General features: G+C 47.1%; 1 protein-coding gene across 1 annotated transcript; it reads left to right on the plus strand.

Annotated features, from left to right (window-relative positions):
- Positions 1-2,523: 2,523 nt before the first annotated feature.
- On the plus strand, positions 2,524-8,689 carry LOC149083592 (protein argonaute-2-like). Its single transcript, XM_089235208.1, has 2 exons — positions 2,524-2,680; positions 5,862-8,689. The coding sequence occupies exons 1-2, from the start codon at positions 2,524-2,526 to the stop codon at positions 8,645-8,647; spliced, it is 2,943 nt and encodes a 980-aa protein (XP_089091334.1). The 3' UTR covers positions 8,648-8,689.
- The last annotated feature ends 3,635 nt before the right edge of the window (positions 8,690-12,324 follow it).

Raw genomic sequence — 12,324 nt, forward strand, 5'->3', positions numbered from 1 at the left:
CGCTATAACAAGCATTACACAGAAACAAACTTCGCAATACATACACGCATATTTTCAAGCATGGCCCAGGTTCTTGGGGTCATCTTCATTGAGTCAGAGTAGCACCTCCTAGAGATAGAAGGCCTCTGTACTCTGCTTGTGACGTCAGTAAGTAGTCCATTTTCCCTCAGAATATCCAGGGAAAAAAATTCCCGTGCCAGTAACATCGTTGCGAGGAAAAGAAATGATCGGGCTCAGAATTGGCGATTTCTATGCCCCACATCCAATCACCATGCGGTATTTGTGAGCTAATCAGGAAGATTCTACGCCAAAATAAGAAGAAACGAAATAGGATGCCATGTTTCAATATTTGGCAAACTTGCTAGGTAGTCTGAATGACATTTATGGCAAACAGTGCAGAGGCCTTCTATCTCTAGGAGGTGCTGGTCAGAGCAGCGCGCCACTATCTGGCGGGAGGGCCAAAATTAGGCTAATCGCAAATTGAGTCGCGTGCAGCGTTCGCGGGTGGGCGGGACCTGAGTTCGATGACGTCAACACGCCCCACGCGTAGCGAGGGGATGCGCATATTGGAACGCGTTCCCAATGCACGAGCGTTTTAGAAAGGAAACAATTTCGGAGAACTGGAGCCTTGTCATTTGGGAGGCTCCCGGAGCCTGGATTATTGGCAATTAAAGTTGACATTAATGAAGACAACATTAATTAAAAATAAAATACGGGAATGCGCTGAAAAATATACATTAAAATACCGTATATAAAAACGTGAACACAAAGAAATTGAAAAAAATTAGGATTGATGACAATTCAAAATTAGAGAATAATTAAAAAACTATTGAAAATTCAGATGTTTCTGATGAATTTTTCCTTAAAAAAAACTAAAGGTACATAAATTAATGAAAACCTTACATTAATGAATCGATATTGAAAATGGATATAAATTAAGGTAAATTTAGGAGGGATAAAAATTTTAATGAAAATTAAAGGTTTATGAAAATTAATGAAAATGTATAAAATTTCAAATTTAGAATGAATCATACAATAAACTTAAAGATTATTGTATGATTATTAACAGAATTAACAGAAAATGGATTAATGGATATTCCGAAATTAATGGAATTTTTCCGAAATTAATCCCATAAAGAATGAAAATTTGGAACTTCTGAAAAGTTAAAGCAAATGAAACGATTGATCACAATTTAAAATTAATAAATAGTTCCAAAACTGCTGGGAATTCATATTTAATGGAAAACAACTAGATTAATGAAACACCAGAATTAGTGAAATTAATAATTAAATTTCAAATTTAATGAAAAATTATTCCTCTATCGATCGATAAAATATAATGAATATTCGGAATTAAAGCCGAATTCAGAAATTTAATGGAAAATATTTCGTAGTCTATTAAAAAAATAAGAGTAGATTTTTTTCTCTAAAAATTAATAAAAATTCAGAATTAATGACAATTTTCTAAATTTGGAATCAAAAAATTAGTGAAAATCCCGAAATTAATGAATCCCATAATGAATTCCGAAATTAATGAATCCTATAATGAATTCTGAAATTAACGAATCCCAAAATGAATTCCGAAAAATAACTCCATAAGGAATTAAAATTTAGAGCTAATGAAAAGTCAAAACCTTGGAAAGAACAATAATATTTAATAAAAACTCAGAAAGAAAGAAAATAATTCAGGAATTAATTATTTCCTTAATTAATTGATTAATTCTTAATTAATAAATTAATTATTTAATTAATTTAAGAAATAATTGATTATACATGTAAATAACGTTGATATTAAACAACATTTTTCATAAGAGAATACGAACTCTATCAAAATTACGGTTTAATTTTAAAAAAACCCCTACCGAATACGAAGAATCGTGTGCGCGGGACACGAAAATCTGCGGCTCAACAGCACCGCCAACGCGTGCGCGCGTACACGCGCTTAGCATAGTTTCACCTCGTGTCTCAATTTGCGCTGTCCCTCTGATTTCCGTTGGCTGCAAAACAGAGTGCTGCCCTGCTTCTTGTCGCGAACGCTGCACGCGGCTCAATTTGCGCTTTGCCTTACAGGAAAATAGAGATGTTCTGGGAAAATGGGTGGTATGGTCATAGCAGAAATCCTCTATTTTTCCCTTTTTATTTCGCAGAATTCATTTCTAAATCCGCTGCAATTTCCAGTAATATTTCATTTCCCGACATTGATCATTTTTTTTTAGAAATAACTGGCAGCTCTCCCCTCACTTTTGGCATGCTTTTTTGGCTACAATCGGCACTCATGCTTTTCTCGACAAAAATATGGTCAGTCTATGTATCTTGTGATATTAAGCACCCCAAATGTTTCGTCACGTGACAAACTACGTTTTCGTGTCTCGTGAATGGCATCGATACATTAGTTTTCTTTCCTCCATCGTAACACGAGTGCTTGTGGATTTGTCGTCCGCCATTTAAAACTATAGCATATACCAATTTAAACTCCCCCCTTCCCCTCACGAAGACACAAGCAGTTCAACCACTTGTGTTAAAATGTCGTCGTCTTCTTCGATTTCATCGTTCTCGTCGTCGTCATCATCGTCCTCTGAATCCAGCGATGACGCTTACACCGTCAGACGGCACAAGAGGAAATTGTCATCGTGCTCCAAAGAAGAAACGTCGTATAAAGTGAAACTGGGCCATGAAAGAGGTAAGTTCCGATGCGCTATTCTCTTAAATATCCATCTATTCACCTTGTTTAAAATGGATGCGATTGTGGATGTAATTATCAATTCTCAAGTGGTAAGGACATTCAAGTTTTGTCTATTGATTGCGTCATTCATGGCCCACACATCCTGGAGTAGGGCCCCTAGGCTGGGATCTTTAGCGGGCCCCTTTATGGTGGATTTATTGCGTGTAAAAACAAAAAAAAAATGATGAAAATCATCCCAGGGCTGGAATCTTGCCAGCCTACCCCTTGTGGGGCCATGGCGTCATTCGACGTGCCTCGTGCGAAAACGAATGCAAGTCGTGGTAAAGTTGCAGTTTCTTGTTTGGGATCCCCACTGTAGGGAGAGGCGCCCGCCATTGGAGGCGCTGGAAGTTGCTTTTCGCCCCGTATATACGGCACCCGACAATACGAAGGTGCATTACATTGTTTTTTCAGAAATTATTGAAGGGGGGCGGATGTGGGGCTTATTCCCTCACAAACTTTATTGGGGGAGGGCTCAAATGGCCTAGGCTCCAGCGCCTATGACCAGTTACTGTTAATATATGGATTGGAAGCCGTAGGTATAGCATAGCAGCATCACAGGCCCAAGTGGAAAGTGACCCGTGGTGCAGTATCTGAATCATTACTTATAGATCACTTGCACAGTGGCTTGCGCTGCTGGCCTTGATCACTGAAGCGAGTGGCACGCACTTTCCTGAAGGAGTACCTAATTTCATTTTTGTGAGGCCCCCGGGCCGTGCGTTAATACGGCGCTGGCGCCACCAGACAAATTTGCATGCCTACTCTCGAAAATTTCAACCGGATCTCATTTTTGTGGGGGGGGGGGCATACTTTATGACAGCACTGGAAGTAACCTGCTTTCGAATTTACTTTCTCGAAAATCATAGTAACAAATTTCATTATCGTTGAGGCCCTAGAGCCCAAGAAGGCTTCGGTCCGGCTTTGCTATGAAAAATCGAGTGCTGCCGTCTTAAAGCATGGGCTCCATCCGGGCAAGGTCCGAAGGGGCCTCGAGTGGAGAAGGGTCATTTTCACGAGGACCCTTCGTCTCGTTGGAAATTGCCAGAATAATGCATGTAAATTGGAAGGCAGGCATTAGTGTAGAAAATTCTAACCAGATCTCATTTTCACGAGGCTCCTCCTCTTGAGGCCTTGGCAGGGGTCTCGGAAAAATCACTTTGATCGAGGACCTATGATATCCCTAAGATGGCACACCGGTAATATGGTTGCATTTTGGTAGAGGCCCCTGGTATGGCTATCTCTCTGTAAAGCGGTAGTTCTTAACCAGGGGTCCGTGAACCTTTTGGAAAAGGGGGGGGGGGGCTCCGAGAAGTTGGATGAGAAACATCACAGTGGCGAAAACCGTCTGGGAAAACCCAGAAGGCCTCTGCGGGTGGAGGCATGCTGTTCCGGGCACGACCCTTGCCTAGCCTAACTTTTTGGCGCAACAACCATGCCCCCCCCCACAAAATCTTCAAGCCCGGGCCTCCCTACGCTAATATCTTTGGCGGGCCCACCACACCAGGATTTTGGCCTGGATTTCGCCTGAATTGGCTACAGCAACAACATAAATTTCTCTCGGGCCCTCCTTTGTCGGGGGGGGGGGGTACATGGGCAAGAACCCGAACAGGATGACCTGATTCACTGGTCAGTAGTTTTATTTCATGAAGTAAAGACCCACTGAGAGAGGGTTTTTGAAATTTGACCCCTAAGTTGTCCGGATGGAGTCCATGCGTTAAGCCCCCTGCATTCTGCGGCTAACGGTCATCCAGCCCTTGAGGACCCGGAAAATTATTTAACTCTTAGATGCACCCGTAAACAATCCTGGCTTAGGGCTCGGCTCAAGGAAGTGGAGGTCATGCATGGAAATACTAGGGGTCATAAAGGGGTTCGAAGGTGCTGGAGCAATATTTTTTATGAAATTTGGTCAATAGTTTTATTTCATGACCTGAAGACTCGCTAAGAGGGTGTTTCTCGCAATTCGGCCCCTAAAGAGGCCATTGGGGGCTCAAAGTTTACATGGAGGCAATCATCGTTTAGCCGAAAGCTATAAATATGAAATTTGGTCGGTACTATATTTTATAGCATGGAGACTCGCCAAGACGGGATATCTGGAAATGCCACACCCGGAGGGGGGGGGGTCAAATATTATATGGGGAATCATCGCCAAGCAATTTTCATATTACCAAGTCCACGCGTAGCGTACCCATGGCGCCCACAAGTGTGGGTGGGGGAGGGGATGCTGACAGGGCTTCAGCCCGTGGACCCAGGAAATTATCCTTGTGTTTTTTCACTATCAATTTAGTATAGAGCCCCCCCCCCCCCAAAGAGTTTGACCTACAGGTCCACCAAGAATCCATGCACTTCATCATTATGGTGCTGCAAAGCGTCCGGGGAACACTGAAGGTGCTCTGCTCTCAATCGACCTCTCGTCGCAGGGGAAGTGCAACCAAGTACCATCCAAACATCGAGCCCCTGGGCTAATGTCTTTGACGGGCCCACCGCGTCAACATTCTTCACGTGTCTTTCTACAACGAAATATTGTTTTTATTTTCATATTACAGATTACAGTAGTCTGTAATATGAAAATAAAAACAATATTTATATCCCGTGCCCTCGGGCAGAAGCCCTGTCAACCCCGTTCTTGCGGTAGGGGGGGGGGGGGCTTCTGTCAATTTTGTTGCGCTGTCAAATGCTTTTATTTGGTCATTTAGCCGGTTCGTCCAGCTGGCTGGAAATATTGGTGTACTCATGGCGCCCACAATGGTTGTGCTGGCAGGAATCCAGCCCACGGGCTATGATTATCATTTTTTTGTTTTTTCACGCTATAAATTTAGTATAGGGAGGCCCGTGAAAGATCTTGACCTGGGGGGGGGGGGAAGCACACATAAACGTACCAATTTATTATACTATTATCGTACTCGTTCTGGAAAAAATTTGATTGTGCCCTGGGCCACCTGAGTGTGTCACGTTCCACCCAAGTTATTTGGAGCTGCACCGCTTAGTTCATTGTCAGAATTAGGTTTAAGACTGCCGGCCACATCAGATGAATCCACATTTAGCCCGCGGGCCATGGGTTCGAGCATGATACGACTTTTGTGAATCATCTCTAACTTCCGGGTGTTCAACTCTATTCAATTGTCGCTTTCTTTTCCCCCAGGTCGGAAGAAGAAGAGTTCCGACTCCACCATAGATGAAATCTTTGAATTGAGGGCCACTCACCATGAATCCCGGTGCTCTTCATCTTCCACCCTGTTTGGTATTCAACAAAGTGGGCACGAGGAGAACTCAAGTGCTCGCCGAATGAAGAAATGCAGTAGTAGTGGTGCTGCCACCACCAAACATCAGAATGCTCCAACCGAAGAACTCTCCACCCTGATTAACCACACGGGCTCCCATCAATTCGAAAGGCAGCGGTCATCAGGCTCGTCGGATATAGCGATGTCCAAGAGACCCGGATACAGCGAGCTCGCCAGGAAGAGGATCCGCGTCGTGACGAACTTCTACCGCCTCGGTTGCGATCGCAAGGTCGTCTACCACTACGACGTGACTGTCGATCCCGTGGGGTCGCCGCTGACGAGGGCCCTCCCGACCTCCCTGCGCCACGCGGTGATAGCCAGCTGGTGCCTCCAGTATCAGTACAGCGAGTTCTCGCCCGTCTACGACGGCCTCAAGAACCTGTTCACGTGCAAGGAGCTGCCCATCGACCAGCGCGGGAAAGAGTTCAGTGTCTCGCTCGAGAGCGACAGGGGTCGCTCCCGGGAGTTCACCCTGGCCGTCAAGCCTGTGCAGAAGAAGTCGCAGCTGAAGAACGTCGTCGACCTGAGCGCCATCGAGGCGTACGTCGGGGGCGAGACGGCCCAGATCCCCAACGAGGCCCGCACGGTCCTGGAGACCATACTGGCCCACCGGCCGCGCAACTCTCCCCAGCTGGCGATGGGGAACTCTTTCTTCATGAGTACCGACAGGATCTGCAGGTCCGACCTCGGGTTCGGGGTGGAGATGTGGTCGGGCTACAGCCAGAACATACGCTTCACCGCCAGGGGTCCGGCCGTGGTGATCAACACCGCCGCCGCGGTCTTCCACAAGGAGGGCAGGATCACCGACACCGTCGGCGAGATACTGAGGAGGGACGTGTGCGAGGGTTACCAGTACCTCCAGCACAGGGATATAGAGAGGCTCAGTAGGAAGCTGTCGGGCCTGCGGGTCAGGGTGACCCACCAGAAGAACAAGAGGAACTACTGTATCGAGAGGGTGTCCGACAAGACGGCGGCCCAGCTGACGTTCTCGCAGGGCGGCTCGCCCGTCACGGTCCAGCAGTACTTCGAGCGGCAGTATAACTACAAGCTGAAGTACCCGAGCCTGCCGTGCCTGAAGATGGCGTCTGGTAGCTCCGAGGTCTACATGCCGATGGAGGTGTGCGAGGTGACCCCGAAGCAGAGGATCAGGGGAAAGCTTGATGACGGGCTGACGGCCAGCATGATCAGGCAGACCGCGCTGCCGCCGAGCCAGAAGTTCCAGGTCATCGAGCACAACGTCGGCACCATGAGCGAGATGTGCGCCCAGAAGATGCTCGAGTACGACCTCGGGGTGGACCTCCAGCCCGTGGAGACCGACGCGAGGGTGTTGCCGCAACCGGCCATCCGGTACGGGACTCACGAGGTCAGCGTGAGGGACAACGGCGTGTGGGACATTCGCTACAACCGCTTCGTGTCCGCCAGGACGGTCGAGAAGCCGTTCTTCGTGTGCCTGGCCGAGTGCGAGGACTCGGCGCTGAACAACTACTTCTACGCGTTGTGCAAGGCCGGCAGGGACGTCGGGCTCGCGATCAAGACCCCCGTGTTTAAGGCGAGGCGCCACGACAACCTGGAGACCAAGGAGGTCTTCGACAGGGCCAGGAGCCAGGGCGCCGACCTGATCCTGTTCGTGCTGGACAAGCGCGACTCGTACCACCCTTACGACGAGATCAAGTACCTCGCCGACATCGAGTACAGGATCGCCACCCAGTGCGTCACCAGGAGGGTCGTCGAGTGCAAGATGGACGAGAGGACCGCGGCCAACATCTGCCTGAAGATAAACGCCAAGCTCGGCGGCACCAACCACGAGATATCCGGCTGGACGGCGCTCATAAAGAAAGAGAGGATCGTCGTCATGGGCGCGGACGTCATACACCACGTCAGGGTCGGCTACCCGTCGATTGCGGCCCTCGTCGGAGGGGTCGACGAGTCCGTTGCCAAGTACGCCCACTGCTGCAGGGCGCTGAGGAACCCTAAGGAGAGGTGGTCCCAGGAGATCATACTCGACCTGGCGGCGATGATCAAGAAGGTGCTCAAGCGGTACTACAAGGCCAACCGCGACAAGCCCAAGAGGATCCTGTTCTTCCGGGACGGCGTCAGCGAGAGTCAGTTCCAACAGGTCTTCGACAAGGAGATACCCATGATCAGGGAGGCTTGCAGGACACTGAGCTCCTCTTACAGCCCGCCCGTTACCTTCGTCGTCGTCCAGAAGAGGCACCCGGTCCGCATCCGTCCCAAGAGAGAGCAGGACGGCGTCGGCAGGTGCGGGAACGTCCCGGCCGGGACCGTCGTCGACAGGGACATCGTCGACCCGCAGCTGTACGACTTCTACCTGTGCAGCCACGAGGGGATCCAGGGGACGAGCAAGCCCACGAGGTACACCGTGCTCCTGGACGAGAACGGGTTCGAACCACGGGACCTGGAGCTGCTGACCTACAACCTGTGCCACCTGGTGGCCCGCTGCAATCGCAGCATTTCGATCCCGGCCCCCGTCAAGTACGCGGACCTGCTCTGCACCCGGGCCTCCGAATACACCAACTACATCTTCAGGAACCTGCATCTCCACGACCCGCAGCAGGACTTTCCACGGAAGATCGATGAGGTCATGGAGGCCATGGACAAGATGGACTTGCGCATGTTCTTTGTGTGACATTATTCATGTCGATTCATTTTTGTTCATATGATATATTTCATGTTGAGATACTTTCATATACATATATTTTTCTTGCTATACGCTCTTTCATGTTATTCATTAATCATATATTATTATATTGATTTGTTAGTATAATGTTAGCATTATTTACATTGTATGGAAACATGTTTATATGAGCATGTATTTTATATTGATCTGTTAGACAACATTATCCGCATTGTATGGAAACATGCTTTACATGAATATATATATTATATATTGAGCTGTGGGTGACATTACATATATGTTAGTGACGAACGCACTACACTACTATTTTCTCAAGTTTCTTGCATGAAAACATGCACACACGTGTTTTGAATATATAGAGATATAAAGTATAATTATATTGGTCATGTTGTGGTCGCTTGTTTGTGGCTAACTCTATCTCCATTTCGCATCATGGCAGGTTTTTTGCGAAGGGAGGGGGAAGGAAGAAAGCAATTTGCATTGGGACCTCTCGATAGCGGGCACCCGTGGATCGAAACTTTGGTCAGCTAACGGGGAGTGTCCGTCAATGGATGGTGAAATACATTGACTCGTCGACATAATTGTCCTCCAACGAGGTGTGTTCGTTATGGGGAGGTCCCACAAAAAATATCCGCGGGAGCCCTCAAGACCGTTGGTCCGTCACTATTTGGGTGTTTAAAAGCTTTCACTAATGTGTGTGTGTGTGCAGCACAGGGCCGAGCATCCGACTAGGTACCGTTTCGTCCTTTCCCGATTGAACCTGTGGTCGAAAATGGCGTCTTCTCATCCCCAATTAAATAAAAAATGGCCCTATTCTTTCCACTTTGGGACCTTGACCATATGCGCATTTATGGGTTTTCTGCCTGCGGGACTACGCGAATTTTGCCCTTGATCCCATTCTAGTAATTTCCTTGAATGTGCGCCACCTTGTGCTATAACCCGCTTGGACTTCCACCGCGTCATTCCCATGATCACGCATTTTTTTCTTTTCAATTGTAAACAAATGCATACGCATTACACAAATAGTGGACAATAACAAACGAAAAAGGAACACATGCAACGAATATACACTATGTGGCGCCATGGGACACTGCCCTTCCAGGAAGCCAAAAATAAATTGTATTAAATTACCATCTACATTGTATTACATCTTTTGCTCACTCCTATACTGTAAATCACTGTTTTGGTCACTCACTGACATAGTTGCTTGATTCATGGGTCATTTGCATATTTACACATGCTAAAGGTCACTCTTATGGGTGACTCACGTGCTTGCAAACTCTCTAGGTCACTGACCTTTCCCTTGCTGTATGGACAGAGGTGGATTTAATAAAGGTTTATAAAAATTTTGCTACCCCTCTCCCATGTTAACTATCTTGGACATTCGTCCCTCAAATTTGCCGCCAAGCGCCAATGACCTTAACCAGCAATGATTAAATACATGGAATACTTCACAACTTTAAATTTAGGTAGGTCAGAGACTACCGTCTCCTCTGCTAAGCATCTAAAGTGCTCGACGTATCTGGCCTCCTTTACCTGTCCAGAAATGCCTACTGCTCACAAATTTGCATATTTCAATCTCGAAAATCTTGGGCAGGTCTTATTGTGAGTCTTTCCCTGCCGTGAACAGGTACGCCCATGCATTAAGACGGCACTGTTCTTCACTAGACATATGTTCGACACCATGACTTCCGCATAAGAGTCGTACAGTGCGAGAGCCTGGACGCCCAAAAAAAAAGATTCATCCAACTTTATTTTTATACTTTTAAGCTGCGATAAAGCCCCTTCCCCCATGAAGATCTGGTCTGATCTCGTCTAAAGTACCTGCTCCAAAGTGTGGACCAATGAAGACCACTGCAGTTACTTATGGTAAAATGTTGAAATGTACATAGTGGATGGACTGAACATCGCACCGAGCCGCCGTCCCCCCAGAATTGAGAAATCCAAAGCTACTGCATAAAGCCGAAGCCAGCGCCATGGGCGTGCCCCCCCCCCCAATCTTATAATAAAGTTCGGGGGGCAGAGCCACCCTTATGGGGGTGCGATCGGACCGGGCATGAGCGGCTGGACTTTGAGGGCTGGCCAGGTGTCAGGCAGTTGAATGCATTCTGTGTGTTGTGCACTTAGTATACAGTCGTTTTCGTGGCCCGGGGTATTTGGGGTGGGGGGGACTCATACTTCCGGCACAACTCAATCTGTAGTAAATTGCCTATGGCGATAGACCGGAGTTGTGCTCGGTTTGAATGAATGATCGCACCGGGCCCCATGCTTTGAGGGGGGATTCCCTGTCCCCTTAAAAAATAAAATCGGGGGGTCCTACACTCTTATTTGGAGCCCCGAAATTGTTGAGACGCAGTAGGCCTCTGTTATATTCTTTTGTGTTCACCCCCCCCCCCCCATTCTTCTAATACACGGTTAGGACAAGGTTACTATATTGCGGATTCGTCAAATAGTGAACATCAGAATTTCTTGCCAATTCGCTTGTAAGCGAAGGGGTTAAAGCAGTGATTCGTAACGTGGGCGTTAACGCCCCCTGGTGAGCGATGGAATGTTCCATTGCGGTAGAAGCTACTGGTATAACATAGGATCCTATGGGTTGGAGGCGATAGGACAAAAAAGGTTGGGGAAACTGGGTTTAAAGTACGTGGAATTTATATCGCGAAATCGAAGTCACACATGGAGGAATAGTATAAATAATTTTCAGTCGGCCTAATTTTCCCGTGCGTGCAGTGAAAAAAAAATGTTGGCTGGATTTTCCAGGGGCGTGCCCGACCTTCGGGAACACACTGATGTCTGTATCGGATGGGGAGCGGGGCGCGTCTGGTAATAAAAAAAAAAGTGGTGTATGCGGAGGGAAGCTTAGCGGGCTTCGTCTTGTAGCTCGGGGCGGAAAAATTAGAAAGGGAGAAGGATGGAGCAAAATTTGTATTACCCTAAATAAATTCGCCTCTGCCGTAACGTTTTCCCAGGGACTGACTTCTCTGGAATTTTGCTCTCATAAAAAGTCCGACGAAGAGCCTTGGCCATTACGGATGGAGGATGACCGAGGCAAAGGATACGACCATTGATTGATTTTTTTTTCTTTGATGCTCATTAAAGTGAAAACGATTCAGTTATATATAACCCTGGGAGTAGAAAGGATCTAAAGTTATCGGGTTGTCATCACATGCCGGGGTTAAAAGATTCTGTTTTAGAGCAATATGTAGATAGATAAAACATCAGTGTATATAGTAGCGCAAGACCAGGGCCGCAACTAGATGCTTGGTCACCCGGAGCAAGTGCGCATTTCGGCACCCCCTTGTAATGTTGAAGGAGAGGTTTGGGAATAAAATTTGCGCCCCCTCTGGTCCAGCGCCAGGGGCACGAGACCCACCTGCTCATCCCTAGTTGCGACCCTTCAAATTTGGACATTGGGTGGTCCTAACAGAGGGGGGAAAAAATACAATGGAGAGAGAGAACTCCGTTTATACGACTTTCGACAGACGGAATCACGGCATAGTTTTTTTATTTGGCCCCGTGATTCTCCCATAATTTTTAATTAACTTTCACATTATTCTTAAAAGTTATCTGAATATCAAGAAAACAAAGAAAGGTCATGAGATTATGATTTTTTTATAAATTTAGTCCAATGATGACTTGTAGAAGGAATGTGGCGGTTAAAGACAAAC

This window comes from Pholcus phalangioides, unplaced genomic scaffold (genome assembly GCF_987345545.1).
Source record: "Pholcus phalangioides strain wild (caught in Gottingen) unplaced genomic scaffold, Ppha-v1.0 ptg000008l_1, whole genome shotgun sequence".
NCBI classification, from domain to species: domain Eukaryota; kingdom Metazoa; phylum Arthropoda; class Arachnida; order Araneae; family Pholcidae; genus Pholcus; species Pholcus phalangioides.